Here is a 17,490-nt window from a genome sequence, read left to right on the forward strand (position 1 = left end):
CAGCATGTAGCTGCATGCAGGCAACATGGTACCCCACAACACAATGCTCTATTTCAAATAGAGTATCCTTTAATAGATCATTATTTCTGGTTTAGAAATATATAATATTATCAATTGATATAAAATTTTCATCAATTTTTCATCAATTTTAACTCAAATAAAGGGAATTTGCATATTTAAATCATATTTTCAATAAAAAAAAGAATAGAAATTGGTTTGTTGTTATTTAAATTCCTACGGTTGATTTTTTTTTTCGCCCAGTGAAAAATTGTCAAAATAGATGTAGCTCAAGAGTGCAAATGCAAAATATTTATTAAAGTCACCATGAGGCCAAAAAAAGGTTCGTCTCAAAGCTTACAAGACGTTTGTAAAATCCCACGATTTGACAAAAAACAAATGAGAATTTTTTTTTTATTTCAAAAATTTTTATTTTTTTATTTTTTTTTATAAAAAATCATCGAAAATTAGACTTTTTTTTTAAATTACCATAAAAAAAAGTCGGGAATAAAAAAAAATAAAAAAAAAAAAAAAAAAATCGCATTTCGCATTTGTTTTTAAATTCCTCGTGAGCTTTAAGACAAACTTTTTTTTTTTTTGGCCTGATCAAATTTGGGCTTAAGTCTGCCAAATTTGAAAGACTTACAAAGGCCTGTTTGTTGCCTACCAGACAACATGCTGCCTGGTCCGCACTGTTTAGATAGCGTTTCCTGGGCAGGTAGTGGGATGGGCTGGTAGTGATGAAACATACTGCAATGTCTCTGATGTTGCACCACTAGGAAGCATAAAATATTGCAACTAGGCATTGCACCACCATTACAAATTAACTGAATTGCTAGGAGTATATAAAATATGGTGCATGGTGATGCAACATATTCCAATGCTTGCATTGCGACACCAATACAGATAGGAAGCATAAAATGTGATGGCGATGCAACATATTACAATGCCTGTCGCATTGCATCACCATTATAAATGACCTACCATCAGGAGAATATCAAATACCGTAAAACCCCGTCTACAAGCATATAAAGTGCTTCTGTTGAAAGCTAAATTATTCCAGACGCCATTATGGAATTTGAGCAAATAAATTACAGATCCAAGCATATAAAAACAAGTATTATTGTAAGACCAATATATTGTATTGGTATATATACGCCTGTTTCCTTAAGGTTGGTCTGAACCCTGGAATTATGGAAACTTTCGGGCCTCATAACTTCTAAATTGTTGGTCTAAAGTATATAAAAGTATACATATTTAGAATGGCAAAGACTTGATAAGTTCATCTGTGAGGTCAAATTTGGGCCAAAATGGCACTTTTGGCCCAAAATCCCAAAAATAACGGTTTTTGGCCCACTTCTTTTTTGTGCACCGTAACAAAAAAATTCTTGGCCAAAAGTTTTTTTGAAACTAATTTTAAAAACTAGATTAAAATATCTAGGACCCGTTTTTTCATTTTTTTGAATTTTGACCAATTTCACCAAAAATATTTGAAATTTGTGCCAAAATCGGGCTTTTTTTTTTTTTTTTTTTCGCAAATTTCAAATATTTTTGGTGAATTTTGTCAAAATTCTTAAAAATGAAAAAACTGGTCTTATATATTTTGATTTAGTTTTTTAAAATTAGTTTCAAAAAATTTTGGCTCAAGAATTTTTTTGTTACGGTGCACAAAAAAAAGAAGTGGGCCAAAACTATTATTTTAGGATTTCGGGCCAAAAGTGCCATTTTGGCCCAAATTTGACCTCTCAGATGAACTTATCAAGTCTTTGCCATTCTAAATATGTATACTTTTATATACTTTAGACCAACAATTTAGAAGTTATGATCAAAAAGTTTCCATAATCCAGGGTTCAGACCAATCTTAAAGTTAACTTATCAAAACTGCTACATGTGTCTCATTTCACATAATAGCTAGGAATAAATACCAGACTCATATCAAGTGTAGGTCAATTCAAATCATCCCTAAGGAATGTTCTCTGTATTCCTAAACCATGTGACTTGGGATGATTTGAAGTGACCTCCACTTTGAAGATGAGTCTGGTATTTATTCCTAACTATTATGTGAAATGAGACACATGTAGCAGCCGACAAGTGCATCGTTTTGATATGGATGTACACATATATGCTTGTAGACAAGGTTTTACGGTATAGTACATGTACATTGCAATGCAACATATTGCAATGCCGGTGGCCTTGCATTACCATTATAAATGAACTACCATCAGGAGAATATAATATGTAGTGATGCAACATATTGCAATGCCTGTGGCATTGCATCTGCATCACCAATATAAATGAACTATACTATATACATAAGGAGAAAATAAAATATAGTATGTGGCGATGCAACATATTGCATTATGCCTGTGGCATTGCACCACCATTATAAATGAACTATAATATAAATATATTTATGTGGCGATGCAACATATTGCAATGCCTGTGGCATTGCATCACCCTTATAAATGAACTAAACATCTCAAAAAAAGTAACTGACCCCCCTTAAATAATGACCATTATTCAAAAACGGGTAATTGTATTACAAATCTGTAAAATGAGTTGGAAGCAGAATTTATTTCTGCACATTTTGATACCTCATTTGTAGCAATTGACTAAATATTGACATCACAGCGTACATTTAAATCAATGTAGCCCAAGATCTGAAAGTTGCAGTAAATTCTATTGATTTATGAAAGGAAATCTGTGTAATGATATCTGAGTGTTTTTGTAATGTAAAAATTTGTATGTAAGTGCAACTTTCAAATCTGGACCTCACTACATTAAATTGACCGGTGTTTTATTGTTTTCTGAGCTATCGTATCAAATGAGGTGTCAAAATGCGCAGAAATAAATTCGGCTTCCAACGCATTTTACAGATTTGCAATATCATAGCCTCTTTTTGAATAATGGCCATTATTTAAGGGGGGTAGTTACTTTTTTTGAGATGTTTATATACATAAGGAGAATATACATTGTAGAATATAGTCCTCATCGATGCAACATATTACAATGCCTGTGGCATTGCACCACCATTATAAATGAACTACCATCAGGAGTACATAGCCAAAAAATTAAGGTACCAGTTATGTTCACCCCTGTATTACCTAAATAAAGACGAATATGTCAAAATTAAAACAAGCAGCCAATACATGTACTAAAGTCTTTAGCTCTAATTTAAGACCTTACTTGTTGAAATTGGTTGAGAATTAAAGAAGCAGTGATCTAATACCTAATGAAGAAACAAAATCAAAATTTGCACTTTTGTGTTCTAATCAATGAAGCACGACGCTGGTTTTAACATGCTAATCATTGGAAGCGCAGTGCTAGTTCTCTTGTTCACGAACGCTTTGTGTACAAACCAATAGGGCATTTAATGCAGCAAACTGCAAATTTTAAATTGGTATCTTCCTTGGGTTTTGGGATCGCAGTGTCTTTATTTCTTGAACAATTTCAACGAATGAGGTCTTAAATTCGAGTTAAAAGATGCAGCTATTGGCTGCTGGTTCCAATTATGACATATCTGTCTTCGTTTAGGATATACAGGAGGTGAACATAACTGGTACCTTAATTTTTTGGCTTACTGTATATAAAATATAGTATGCTGGCAATGCAACATATATTGCAATGCCTGTGGCCATTACTATATATTAATTACATAAGGCTATATTAATTTAAATGTTTGTCTCAAAGCTCCCGCATTGTTATGGAAATATTTTCTGGTATATAGTTATCCATGCATCACTAATGCTAAAATTGCAGAATTAGTATAATAATTTGTATTTGGTGGGTGAGCATGACATCACTTGCGATAGATTGCTTCATCGCATTAGCCTATTGCACAATTCCACCATAATACGGGAGAGCCTCGAACTGGCAATAGATATGAAAGGAAATATTACATAACTTAACACAATGTTATATGACTGGTTCAATTCCCATTCATGCATGCTGTCAGATTGAGGCTCTCCTTGCATATGGCGGAAATGTGCAATGGGTGAATTGATTGCTAACTTTTAATAATTATAAAAGAAAAAGAAATTTGGTATTTTCTCTGCTTAGAAAATTGACTGGAATGGAAAGGCCCTGTACAAACCACTAGATAGGGATTTGGCCAGGTGTCCCCTTTGACAGACATGAGAAATGGGTAAGTGCACCAGATGTAACAGCTTCGACTGAGAGAATAGTGATGGACACATTTAAAGTGAAGTAAGGCCTAAGGCTTAATAGCAATCTTCACAGAGTCCATAAACACAATACCACTTCAGTGAACTCCAGGATTGGCAAGGAACAAGGATTTGCGGAGTGTAAAGACTGGAGCTGCTATTTGTTTATATTCCCTGGCTTTCTTCTCACTGAGTTCATTATTTACCCGGGTCAGTATGTCTAGTATATGTAACACCGCACTGTACTTGTTGATCGTATCTGTTAATGTCCTGATATACCATGATCCTCTTTTTGTATCTCGGTATGACACATACCCGGGCACTGTGGCATAACCGAGAAGGAAGTCGGCTTCATTTGGTAGCGTCTTCTCTTGTCGAATTTCCTCAGGGGCATCTTCTTCCACATTAGGTACTCCAACCTGCCGGTCAGAACCTCGACATGCTTGAATGAAAAACAGCTTTGGCTTCCCAATGAGAGCAGGACATCCTACACCCTTGAAGATGGCGGTAACTTCTAGAATTTCAACTGTTTCACCATCAACTCCGTATAGTTTCCCAAGTCCTCCATGTGTTAAGATGCAGCAAACAAAGCAGTCAACTTTCTTTCTATCATGTGCATCTGCTTTTCCACGGAGATATCTCACCATATCAGCTGCTCCAAGATCTATGGCTACATCCACCTCAAAGCCCAAGTTTGTAAATGTCTTGTGCAATTCTTCTGTTTATTTGAAAAGTAAAATACATATCCACATCAATGATACAAATAGAGAAGTTTAAACTAACAATGGAAGTATAATTACCAACCTTACTATTAAATTTTATCTGCAAATACAAGTAATCCCTTTCCTTGATTGCTTTACAAGAAAGCGAGAGAGGGGGAGAGCTTTCGCCCAACCGTAACTGTGGAGACATGACACGGCTTTTCACTGTATAAGTGGGGACATAAATTACAAAGTGTAGACATGGTCAAGTACCCACAATTACGGTATGCCAGAAATTTGAGATCACACTGTTTTACAGAGTGGGGACTATATAGGTAGGGGTCCCCACGTTTTACATGCATAGAGAGAGAGGGTATTGAGAGGGGGGTTTGAGTTTTTTGAAAGTGGGGACACAAAAAATTACCCCATTTTGTTTTGAGAGTATTTTGGTCTCTCAACTTTTTAAGTAAGAAGAGAGAGGGGTATGTCAAATAGAAATAGGGTGCACTATATCAACTAGTGTTATCAAAACAATGCTATAGTAAATACCAGAGAACTTCAGCGGTGGCATGATGTTGCATGTAAATGTATACACGCGCGCCCTGCATTACAGTCACTGACTCTGTTGTCATGGCAGGAAAACGGCCAATCAGACACAGATCAGGTTCCGACTAGTCGTAGCTAATTATAATTAGCCAAACAGAACCTCACTTCCGTGTTTACTGTGACGCGATGTTAGAAAAAGCCACCGCTGAAGTTATCTGGTATTTACTATAGCTATCTATAGGACATATGATATGGTTAGCACGGACTGGGGACCCGATTTTTGGCCATGTCCCCACTATTACGATTTGGTGAGAAAGATATATAGAGAAAAAAGAGGGAACAATAAGAGCATCAACCTCAAAGTGTTTGAAAAGCATTTGAAAAATTGTGTGGTCTATAATTAAAGTGCAGAAAGCCAGATGTAGAAAATTATTATATCATGCCTATTTTACCTATTACACTCCACATCATAATTTTCACCTACCTGAATCCTTGTCTGAACCTCCTCTATCAGAAAGTTGCCTGTTCTGATTCCTTGCCAATTGAAAGTTCATGTTGTCAATTATACAACACATGCCACGAGGAGTATGACAGAGATTGTAGCAATTGTCTCCTCTTCTGGGATCTGTTGCAGAGACAATGAAAAGGTAAATGTCTATTACGCTATAGTTGATTAGAACAATCTTTGTGTTTTATTCTTTTTATGTTTATATATATATAACAGCAATAAAGGTTGGATAAGCTTGGTCAGATAAACTAAAGGAGGTAAGGGATTTAAATTATTATTTGCTAGATAAATAGGTAATGGGGCTAATTAGCATCCTGTACATAAACCACTGTTTATCTGTTGGCCTAATGGTGAGGACATCTGTCTGATGATTGGAAAGTTGTGGGTTCGAATCCCACTTCATTTTATGCCTATTTTACTATTATAAAATATGTATAAAAAGTGGAAAACACAAATTTCACTTTGTAACCATACACCAAATTTAATTAATTATTAATTAATTAGCTAATTTTGACTGCAGAGACTTTGTAAAGTAAAGTTAGCTTGGCTGTATAATCTTTCAGACATTTTGAGACTTAAAACCAGACAAACATGAAAGTCACAATCTCATATTTTATTCACTCATAGAAGTGAAATTTTTATGCTTGACCAGCTGGTAAATAAAACATTTGCAACAATTCCAAAGCTACATACATTGAGTACAGTCAACACAGTGCGATCGAATGGAGTGATACCCGGGGAATGATCATCTTAAAAAGTGTGAATGAGTCTTTGAAGGGCCTATTTGTGGTGAAATTATAATGTCTCCTCTCCTATCTAGCAATCCAGCAAACACAAAGGGTTTAAAGAAGACTTTTAAATGTCTGGTTATATAATGGCCACATAGAGGGAATGAAACGTTTCAATTATATTATAAAAAAAAATTTTGACAACATGCTTCAAAGAATTCTAACATGATGTTAGTCAAGTGTTGACCAAAATGTTTGCCAAAATATATTTTACAATAACATTTTTACATTTCAAAACCGTTGTAGTCTTTTTTGACCAAAACCTAAAACATGTTTATAACCTGTTTACAACATTTTAATAATGTGAGTTTGCTGGTAAGCCGTCTACTTGCTTGGTAATGATAGAACTGTGGTTTTTTTACCTTCACTTCCACTAGTTTTTTTGAGGTACATGTACACTCTTATGTACACTTACCATTTGGAGCTTCATACACAGGTACTTCTTCGGTACCAGCTCCTGCTGCTGGTAGTGGTTGGTCTGGTGGACCAATATCATCATATCTTCGCACTGGTTCACTGGGCTCTATTGCTTTGGGTGTTGCTGCTATTTGTGGCTCATCATCATCGTCTAAAACAACAATACATTTGGTTAAAAATACTCATGATTATTGTTTATATTTGCAAGCTTTCATTGTAATTAGCAATTGTGACAAGTATTAAATAAGATTTGTTAAAAATGAGGAATAGAGAACACTGTAATAATCTCTGAAAAGCCTCCGAGCCTAATTATAACATTAACCTTTCACATTTCTGGGATTCCCAATCCATAATTTAGTCCTGACTTTGTTTACCGTGATTACAAGAAAAAACAGAAAGATTCGAGCCAGGAATACAAACTTGGTGTGGGGAACAAAGACAAAGACAAGATTAATACCAATATATGTAGTATGTAAACCAGAATGGTGTACACTGTTACTGCACTGGAAAACAATCAACAACCACAGGGATGGTAGACAAAGTAAACACAAATGGCTCGAATCTTTCTGTTTTTATATATTCTAGGTATCCTTGTATCATCCTTTGGTCCTTGGTATGTTTTGTGTCTGTTGAAGACACCATTACTTACTTTACATGAAAAAAGGGGATTCCCAACTTTAAATTGTAAACAAAGATAATGATCAAATTAAATTAATCTGGGCACATCACAATAGATAAGTTCATATTATAGGTATACATAATATATCTTTTATTGTTGTTGTTTCGATTTATTTCCATTACCAGATATGTTGGTGTCTATTTAGGCACATGGAAAATGGATACTATCAATGTATTTGGGAAATAGCAGAAATACAGTCTATGAGCTAGTAGAGTTATAAACAAAGTGCCAGTTGTAAATAATTGTTGAATGTACATAGGACCTAATTAATCTATTGTGTTTGAACAGGATGCTCACCTTTTAAACCCCACTTCTCCTCTAAAATTTCTTTGGCCTCTATCAAGTCACATTCCTGTAAAGCATTAAGGATGGCTTTCCTGGTTGCCTTACTGCCATTTGTTTTCCGCCAATGCTCCAACACTTTAGTTGCCTGTATTTTAAAATCCAGTGTATTAGCCACTCTCTTGGCATTGTTGACATCAGAACTCTCTATTTCAAGTTCTACGTAGAGATTGTCTAGATCTTCATATTCAAGTCTGGCTTTATTCGCTACCTCACTGATGTCCTTGTCGCTTACCGTCTCCATTTCTATAATAATAATAATAATAACAATAATAATAATAATATTAACAATAACAATAAAAGTAATGATAATAATATTAATTCGAATATCTTCGAACAGTACAAAATATAACACTCAAAATAATATAAGAAATCAACATACAAACAGGGGCGTAGCAAGAGCATCAGGGGCCCATGGACAAGGAGCAATATGGGCCCTTTTAACCAGAGCGGGATTTACCTTATGGGGGCCCTGGGTCAGGCCACAATTTGGAGGCCCCGAACTCACGTGCCGAGGAAGGCATGTGCACTCAAGTCATTGGCCAAGTTTTGGTTTACGTATAATATAGAGGGGGACTAAAATATTTTTGTTCTAATGTTACTAGCGGTCCCAAATAGGTCTTTTCAGCATTTTCAGCCTATTTTACAAGTTGACCTCAAATGACCTTTGAGCTTAGTGTGTGACCTTGAACACTGCGATTACATGAAAGTTCCTTTAGTGTAGCTACGGCCCAAGTTTGGATTGATTGAGCCCATATTTATTGATCGAGCTATGAATTTTTAAAAATATTGGATGAGACGTAGTCAACTAAGTCCAATATTTTAAAACTCATAAAGCATACAATTTTACCATTATGTTTTGGATCCAATATTTTCACACTTGGTTTCATCACAACATAATAATGGTCTCAACATGTCCAGGATTTGAACTGTTCACCTAGAGGATTTAATCAAAACTTTATCCAATTTGTCACATAGTCTCTTACCTTCGGTCAGACCAAAATGCACAATAGGCAGGTAGAATATGAATATGAATACTACAAGTGCTTATACATACCTGGAATCGCTGGATTAGTAGAGACTTCTTGACGCGGACAAAACTTCTGCTTGACAGGCCCTTTGGCAATCAATCTTCCTCTACAACACTGGACACTTCTGGAATCATCTGTTAGGAACTTATCCAGATCTATGTAATGTTGATCTCCACTTGCACATGGACATGCTATGCAGAATGTATACTGTATTCTAGGAGCCCATGTTTTCTTGATATCTGCCAGAGACTCTTCAAGGAAGTCTTTAACCTGAAAATTAGTAAGACAGGAATAATGAGATGAGATGGCCGAGCGGTTAAGTCGTTGCGCGGTCGGCCGGGAGAATACGATGGGTGAGTTTGAGCCTTGGGCTTACCTTATGTGATGAGAATTCTTTTCCTCTCCCAAAATATTCTTATAAGGTCGGATATCCTGCAACTGTGTTCAGTTATATATAATTGTAACATTTTGTGTTGTTGCTATTTTCATGTTTTTAGTTGCCTTCATTAATTTAAGTACAAAATATATATTCATGATATTTAGGCCTATTTATTTATAAAATGAATGCCTTTTTTCTGAAAGATTTTAGTTTCCATTTACTTGGAGATTTTTTAAATTACTGCCTTCTTTACATTTATTTTTTTATTACATTTTATTACCTGGAGAGATTCGATCATGTCTCACCTCCTTTTTCAACCAAATCGATGGTAATAATGCTTGTAGTGAGGGATCAACATTTAACCACAAATTGCCTCAGGCAAAACTCACTTCCTGGGAAACAAATACCACACAAGGTCATTTTTATGGAACATACTGCCTCTAGCTATAATGATATCCTTGTGATCTGGTCAACTCATTGACAGATACGAACCTCAGGAGGGAATTCAATTTTTGATCAATTCTCTCCAGGAAGTGAAACGTAATGTGGTGGATGATATTCTTGTCGAGTCGTTTCAGAAATCTTCCTACCAACTTGATACTTACTTTAGCTGTTGTGTTTGGATTGGCAGTTGTTCTAGTACTCGAGGCATCCCCTACTATTTCTTCAGGTACAACAGACACCTAACAGATAATATTCTAATGTTAATTTCAAGTACATCATATTGTTTCACAATATGGTATCAATCAATTGTGGCATGGCAAATTTGACATCAATATACTGTACTGTCAATAATAAATACCTTGTCATTAATCTTACTACAATGTATTAATGTGCAAATAACATATGACAAAAACTACACAGCACATGAGGTCATCATACTCTTTTCACCCTAGCAAGTTATCATTTTTGTTACTTTTCATGGATATATGGGGGGGGGGGGCATTTATTAGAGGGCTGTTTTATTGAGCAAACATGGAATTAATTTTAGAAAACAATATTCTTCAAAGTATTTTTTGAGACTACATGCAGTCTTGTTAAGAATTATAATCATATCTTGCCTAATGCCTACCATAATGTGTTTAGAGATGACTTGAAGTCTAAACTGATGTTGATCATCTGCATAGAAAGTACTTGAAACACGTCCCAAAGCAGGGGAATGCACTGCATCGCCTTGTCTTTGAGACCATTCTAGTGCACGGGCCATTAGTCTGCATACGATTCCACCTGAAAATTTATCAGAAAACAAATACCAGGAAAAACATCATTAAAAAGGTTGAGAATGCTGAAAATGAACTCAGATTGAAAAGTATCAATATTGATAATTAATGTAGGCAAAACAGACATCAAAATCTAAATACATGAATAATTTGCAAACAGAGAGTAAGACCTAAAAAAATTGTTTGATTGACGTAACCCGACGCAAACGCGTGTGCAAGCACTGCGCGTAGTACGCGGAAAGCACATTATACACAATCAATGCATGATTTGGATTTTTCTAACGCCTGCTCTGATTGATTATCGCTATCTAAGAGTGTATGAATAAGGATTAGTTCCTAAGATAATGCTTAAGTAGGCGAGTGGGATGTACTGCAGTGTACTTTTCAATATTAATGCACTGATCTTATGAAATGAGTCAAGAAAGACAATAATCGCATTTACATTTACATAGGTCTTGCGGTTCTTGAGCTAAGGCTAATAATACAAGGTGTCCCATAAAAAGGTTACATGTAGAAAATGAACCGCATTTTGTGATGGTACAACAAAACAATGTCACTTTTTCATATATTATTCATTCACTCTTCTTGTAACTGTCTGCCAAGTTTCAAGTCCGTATTTTAAAAGCAACTTAACTTATGAGCGCAAGATGACAGGGGTGTCAAGAGTGGCAAACCATCAAAATATCGCACAACAAAAGTTGAACACATGCACACCTTTTTTTCAGATTTTTTCTTTATTACTTTTTATGTTTCTCTTATTTTTCATTGTTGAACTTATTGCACAAAAGAAACATATTGAAAAATTAGATATTGTACACTGAAAATAAATCAGTTTTAGAGCTTCTTGACTCTTGGTGATAACAAATAAAGAAAGATGGTCATTAGAGAAGAACACGTTTTTGGTAAAAGCAGTTCTGCACGGTGTATCTCATGTCGTCAACATAGTCAAATGAATAACAATCTTTTGCATTTAGGCCTTGTTTGGATTTTGCTGACTTGAAATCGCTGCTGGTTATTTTTACATTTCTGACTGAACTCTTGGAAATAAAAACTGAACACGTTTTATTCTTTCTTTATCAGAATAAAATACTGCATCTGCCATGCTATGGCTGGGCCTACTCAACTGCCCCGCCATATGCACGGTGGCTGTGACGGTATAATGAGCCTCGTGTTGCATTATGTCACGTAAAGAGCTTGGTCAGGAATGTCTGGAATGCGGACTAAGTACGTAGGTTGTGAACTTGACATTCACAGGGGTACTAGTAGAGGGTACATAAATTATGCCATGAATAGGATATTTATATATGTTAACATTAACTTAGATTATTTTCAAAAATCTACATGTAACCTTTTTTTGGGACACCGGTATATCAAAGCAAAAGTTTTGGGCATTTTCCCACTCCAAAGAAAAATCATGACACCCCTTATATCAAGCCTTGCACTAGAACCATACCATTTCTCTTGTGTGTCAGCTTTCTTTGTCTCAATATTTGAGTGCAAACACTGTCAGGTCATGCTCCCCTCCAACCTGCCTTAATAGGGAAAATATATGAAAGAAAAATAACATATAGCTACCTGGTAAGAAGGAAAAGAAATTGATGAAAAACACACTGCTTCCTTCGGAGATGACTGGATCTGCATGCCTGTGTGTAGATACTTGAAGTCTTGATGGTACGTAGTAACATACAGTGGGCGGCTTTGAGCTGGCTTCATTCTGTAGTAAACACAAAAATAATCAACAATTCCCACAAGGGCTAGTTCAGAGGTTCAAAATGAAACAATGCTAAAAAACAAAGAAAGCAATCGCTAAAATGGGGTAAATGTTGAAAAAACTTTTTTTCTGTCCCAAACTGGGTCTATATATCACCCTCTGCAATAGCCAAAAACATGATTTTCACTAAAATTGCTACTCTTTCCACATAGCAGTGTAATGTCACTTGCACACATGCATCATCTATATAGCCAGTGTCTAAAAGTTTAACACAGAATTGGGGTCAAAGGTCATTCAATGGTCATTTCTGATCAATAGCCAAACATATGCTATTTTCACTAAAAATCCTGTTCTTTCCACAAATGGCATAGCACAAAGATGTCAGTTGTATACATGCATCAGGTATAGCCAGTGTCTAAATGTTATCTCATCTCAAGGTCAAAGGTCAATGGCTAAGGGTCGCACACTATGTGCACAAATTGCCTCTAGTTATTTCTTACAGGTAAGTACTTCACTACTATAATGTCCAGTCATTCAAGGCGATAAATCACTGTGTACATGATGTACAGAGACACGCAAATAATCACATCACAAGCCCAGTCAACCAGCAGGTTACAAGTGCAGTCCTGGCTTACCACAAAGAGTGACCTGCTGTCTGACTGTACTGAATGTAATAATACTTCTCAAATTACCTTTTGACATGATGAATCTTGTTTCACTAGCAAGTCATATTTTTCCATCAGCTCCAACAAAGCGGCTTTCTGCAACATACAAATGATGTAATATTGGCGCATAAGTAAAAAAAAAAAAATCATGTTTTCATTTGGTTTTTTTAATGTTTTCATAAGCAAAATCTGTTTAGGGCCAAGGTCTGAGAATCTTATTAATAGCACCTGTCAATTTTCAAATGGCCAGAGGGCCAGTTCTATTTCTAATACTGATCATATGACAGTATCACGTTTTTCAAGAGTTACCTTCTTCCCTGAGTCATCTCCTCCAATGAATTTCCTCCACATGTAGGTGATGAGGCTATCCTCCAGGACACCTTCATGTTCTAGCCTTGCCCATGCATCTCCATCTATAGCTCTCTGAATTGAAGTACAAAATCAAATATTTACAAGATTATTAACACATTTCCTCATATGTGACCATTTTACATACTGAATGAGCACGTAAATGTCCTCAATTGTATTCTGAGTTACAGTGTAAAATGGGCATGAAGGTCGTATTCATAGGTACCTCAATTTGAGGTGCTCGAATGTCATGCCCATTTTACACTGTAACTCAGAATACAATTGAGGACATTTACGGCTCATTCGTGCTGTACGGTCACATATATTGTTTTTGTTGCTCTCATCATCAACCCCTGTAACCAAACTCTTGAACTTTGACTTCATATGATCTTTTTTACATAGAAAATACAGCATGTAAATTTGCAAATCGCCCATCCCTGGCAGGGTTGTTAACCTGGAGATGCTGGTTAGTAACAAACTTAATCATTTTCATCAAGTTTCATGAAAATAGAACAATTTTCACCCCAGATGACCTTGAAATTACTTGTAAAAGAATGTTGACTTTGAAAGGTTGATTAATATAATCTCCTCCAATGAAATCCAACTCTTTAGTTATTTGACCTCAAATGGCCTCTCATAACATTAAAATGACCTTAAAATTTGACATTTTACCACGTGTACTAAACATCTCACAATCTATAGTAATTTATCATTGGCTGTTTTGGAACATATTCAGGGTCACCAAACATCACTCTGTGCAATAATTATGAGCCCTCTGCGAGGGCAATATTGGGGGAGAAATTTTGGCCAGCCAAGGGGGGAGGAGCAAGCAAATTTTGGCACACATTCATGGGGCGCTTTTTAAATAAAACACTCTAAAAAGGCTCAGGAAAACAGCACGGAAATGCTTTAATATGCAAATTTTCCTGCTCCCTGTGCTCGAAACATATATCTAGACCATGCAAATTGGGATCCCATAAATTTGGCATGTGTGAAGGAGGGGCAAAGATTTTTTGGCGTGCTGGGGGAAGTGATTTTTTGCAGGGCGAGAGGGGGCCAAGCGATTTTGGAGGGCCGTTCGAAATTTTACCTCCCCACAAAATTATTGCACAGCCCCTTATGCATCCTTTTTAATGATGGTATCAGTTGCAACAAATAACAAAGTCTATATACATACATACATACAAGGCATTTATAGGGCGCCATTTCATAAAGACCACGGCGCCAAGATGGAACACAAAACATTTGAAAGGCAAAATAAAACAGCAAACTGAAAGAAAGCCACCAGATTATTGTGGGAACAGGAAGGTTTTGAGACCTTTCTTGAACCTTGGCAGAGAGACAGCACAGCCCTGATTTGGTAAAACGATCTAACTTGAAATTTTGACATTTTGAGATAAATCCATATCTTGGGTAATGTGAGGGTGCTCTTTCCATTGGTGACATCCTCAAATCACCACCATGCTTCATTTTGAAAATAGGAAAACCTATCTTGACACATTTTTGTCACTTTCGGTGTATTTAATGTGGTAAAATAAGCTATCTCAAAGTTAGATCATTTTACCGCATTAGCCAAGACCCTCTATAGAGCGCCATACAAAACCTCACACGTAATGATAACATGGCAGAACAACCAATCTCAAGATAGATCATTTTACCAAATTAATGAGTCTCGTTATGTTTATTTTGGTTACGAGGAAAACAATGTAAAAGAATCTAACTCCCTAAAAATGGTTGTTATTTCAAAATTACTCAACCAAATTAGCCAAAATTTTGCAAATAAAAAGATTTTTATATTTTCTAAGATATTAGATGTGTTAAATAATTTATCTTATTCAAAAAGAAAAACGTCAAGTGTTCAAACTTAAAAGCTCTTTTTCTCAAAACAGCGATTTTCAAGTTAGATCATTTTACCAAATCAGGGCCGAAATTTATTTGCAGTACGGAGTTCAGATGGAAGTGAGTTCCAGAGTGCAGGTGCGGTGAGAGAAAAACTCTTGTCGAAAGCTGATTGCAGGCCTTTAGGGTTGAATTTTGGTACAGAGAGATGTGTAGTGTCCGTTGGAACGCAAGCCGGGACGAGTTTGGTTGTACAATGAAATTGATTCAATGAGATAATTTGGTCCATATCCATGCAGACATTTGAACACATAAAGCAAGATCTTATATAAAATTCTCTGCTTCACAGACTATATAAGTCTGTTTATTACAAACAAAATAAAACAATACTACACACCTTTTCTTTGTGGTCAAGAACAGTGATAACACTCCTGAATACATCGATGAGCCACCGCGGGTTCAATATGACAAGATCTCGGAGAGGTGGTTTGGCAAGTGGATGATACAGTATAACACCAAGGTCATGGTAAAATTGCAGCATTGTCTTCAATTCATCAGGAGATGAGGCAGGAATGTCTTTTGCACCACCTAACTTTTGCACCTGTCAAAAGCATTATAATACTAAAAGAATTGACAAAAGCAATATACAATATTGTCTACTTTCTTAAATTCTTTTTATGCACATGCGATTTGCACAGTTAACAATAAACAACGCTTGTTTCTTGCAATCTTGGCGCTTTACTTTAATTTGGTGCTCAAATCACCTGAGATCCCAGGCAGACATTGATTGTATCATACTTTTGTGACCTTAGGCTCAGATCACTGATCCTATTAATATGCACATAGAGTGGACTATAGCGTTGGGACAAGACACATAACCAGCTGGTCATTACGAGGGGCAAAAGCCAGGTATTGAGAAATTGGTCCCAGTCAAGGGAAAAACAGGGTCTAAAGGAGCCGAGCTGATCTCACATAAAATTTCATTTTTTATGGCCTAATTCCACCCGAGCCCCCAAGTTATTCCCCTGGCTGGCAAAAGCTGGCAAAGCGATAATTGACGCACTACCGTGAGATCTGCTATAACATGCAAACAAAACTACATGCTAACATTATTGATGTGCTATAAATGCAACAGTGAAGTGCATCCACATTATGATTTTTTTCTGGGGAAAAAAGGATGAAAGAAATTTTTAGAGGGGGACAAAATCCAAAAATGTGCCTAAAATTGGTCATTTTGGGCCTCTAAGTTAAATTTTTTAAATATTTCTTATATTTACTGGGGCAAAGATAAAGATTGGATGGATAAATGGCCCCTTTGTGCCGCCACTGATCGATCAGCCACACTACCTGCATCTTTCATCAGTGGAAGGCGGTACTGAGAGACCAAAGTCACTGAAAATTGAGGAAAACACAAACTAGTTTTTATCACATTTATTTTCACTCACATGAAAACACTTCTTACCTACAAGTTGATTTACATTCAAATGTTAGAAAACACTTGTTACCTCTCCTATCGTCAAGCAGTTAGTTCCTTGTTGAATTGCTTCTTTAACACTTTCTTCAAATTTCAACCAGCTTAGTGGAATTTCTTCTCCCATGTATGGTTCCTTCTCTACAATGGCAGATATTTTATGCTGTAGTTCAGTGATCTATTAAATAAATGGAATTAAATTTGATGTATAACCAGTTGGGCATGTATGGAAATAATTATGCATTATTTAAAAAAAAAAGATACACGAAAGAAACAAGCGACTTTCTTTTTAAAAAAACACAATTTGTGCTTCTTCATGTCCCAGTTCCCCATGTTTCAGCTTTTCAAGATCCACCTTTTTCCACAAATTCATCCTAATATCCGAAAATATTTTCTTCGAAAGCAATATTATTATGTAAATATTTACATAAATAAATATTTACATATGTAAATATGTGTTTATTTGATATGGGTTGGTTGGGATTTGTATTTATTTGTTGTCATGTTTATTTGTAACACTTTGGGTTGGTAAACTGTTCATTCTTTCTTATTTAATATATTCAGTTTCCTCTCGTAGCGAGCAATCGTTCCCCATATAGTGTTTGTTTGTTCTTGTGCAGGATGCGTATCCCCATTGCCTACTTTACTTATATTATACTGCGGAAACGATGATCTCCTTCACTTG

The 17,490-nt window shown here is 35.8% G+C and overlaps 1 protein-coding gene across 1 annotated transcript in view; it reads right to left on the minus strand.

Moving 5' to 3' along the window:
- Positions 1-3,097: 3,097 nt before the first annotated feature.
- The window catches only part of LOC140170909 (uncharacterized), a 45,344-nt gene continuing 30,951 nt past the window's right edge, over positions 3,098-17,490 (minus strand). Inside the window, exons 18-29 of the mRNA XM_072194109.1 lie at positions 16,840-16,983; positions 15,732-15,935; positions 13,457-13,570; positions 13,175-13,243; positions 12,347-12,485; positions 10,624-10,778; positions 10,157-10,234; positions 9,199-9,442; positions 8,097-8,387; positions 7,119-7,271; positions 5,892-6,032; positions 3,098-4,878 (exon numbers count right to left, since the gene is read on the minus strand). Coding sequence (XP_072050210.1) covers positions 4,259-4,878; positions 5,892-6,032; positions 7,119-7,271; positions 8,097-8,387; positions 9,199-9,442; positions 10,157-10,234; positions 10,624-10,778; positions 12,347-12,485; positions 13,175-13,243; positions 13,457-13,570; positions 15,732-15,935; positions 16,840-16,983 — 2,352 coding nt within the window. The 3' untranslated portion in view covers positions 3,098-4,258. The remainder of the gene's footprint in view (positions 4,879-5,891; positions 6,033-7,118; positions 7,272-8,096; positions 8,388-9,198; positions 9,443-10,156; positions 10,235-10,623; positions 10,779-12,346; positions 12,486-13,174; positions 13,244-13,456; positions 13,571-15,731; positions 15,936-16,839; positions 16,984-17,490) is intronic.

The sequence above is a fragment of the Amphiura filiformis genome, chromosome 15 (assembly GCF_039555335.1).
Source record: "Amphiura filiformis chromosome 15, Afil_fr2py, whole genome shotgun sequence".
Classification (NCBI taxonomy): Eukaryota; Metazoa; Echinodermata; class Ophiuroidea; order Amphilepidida; family Amphiuridae; genus Amphiura; species Amphiura filiformis.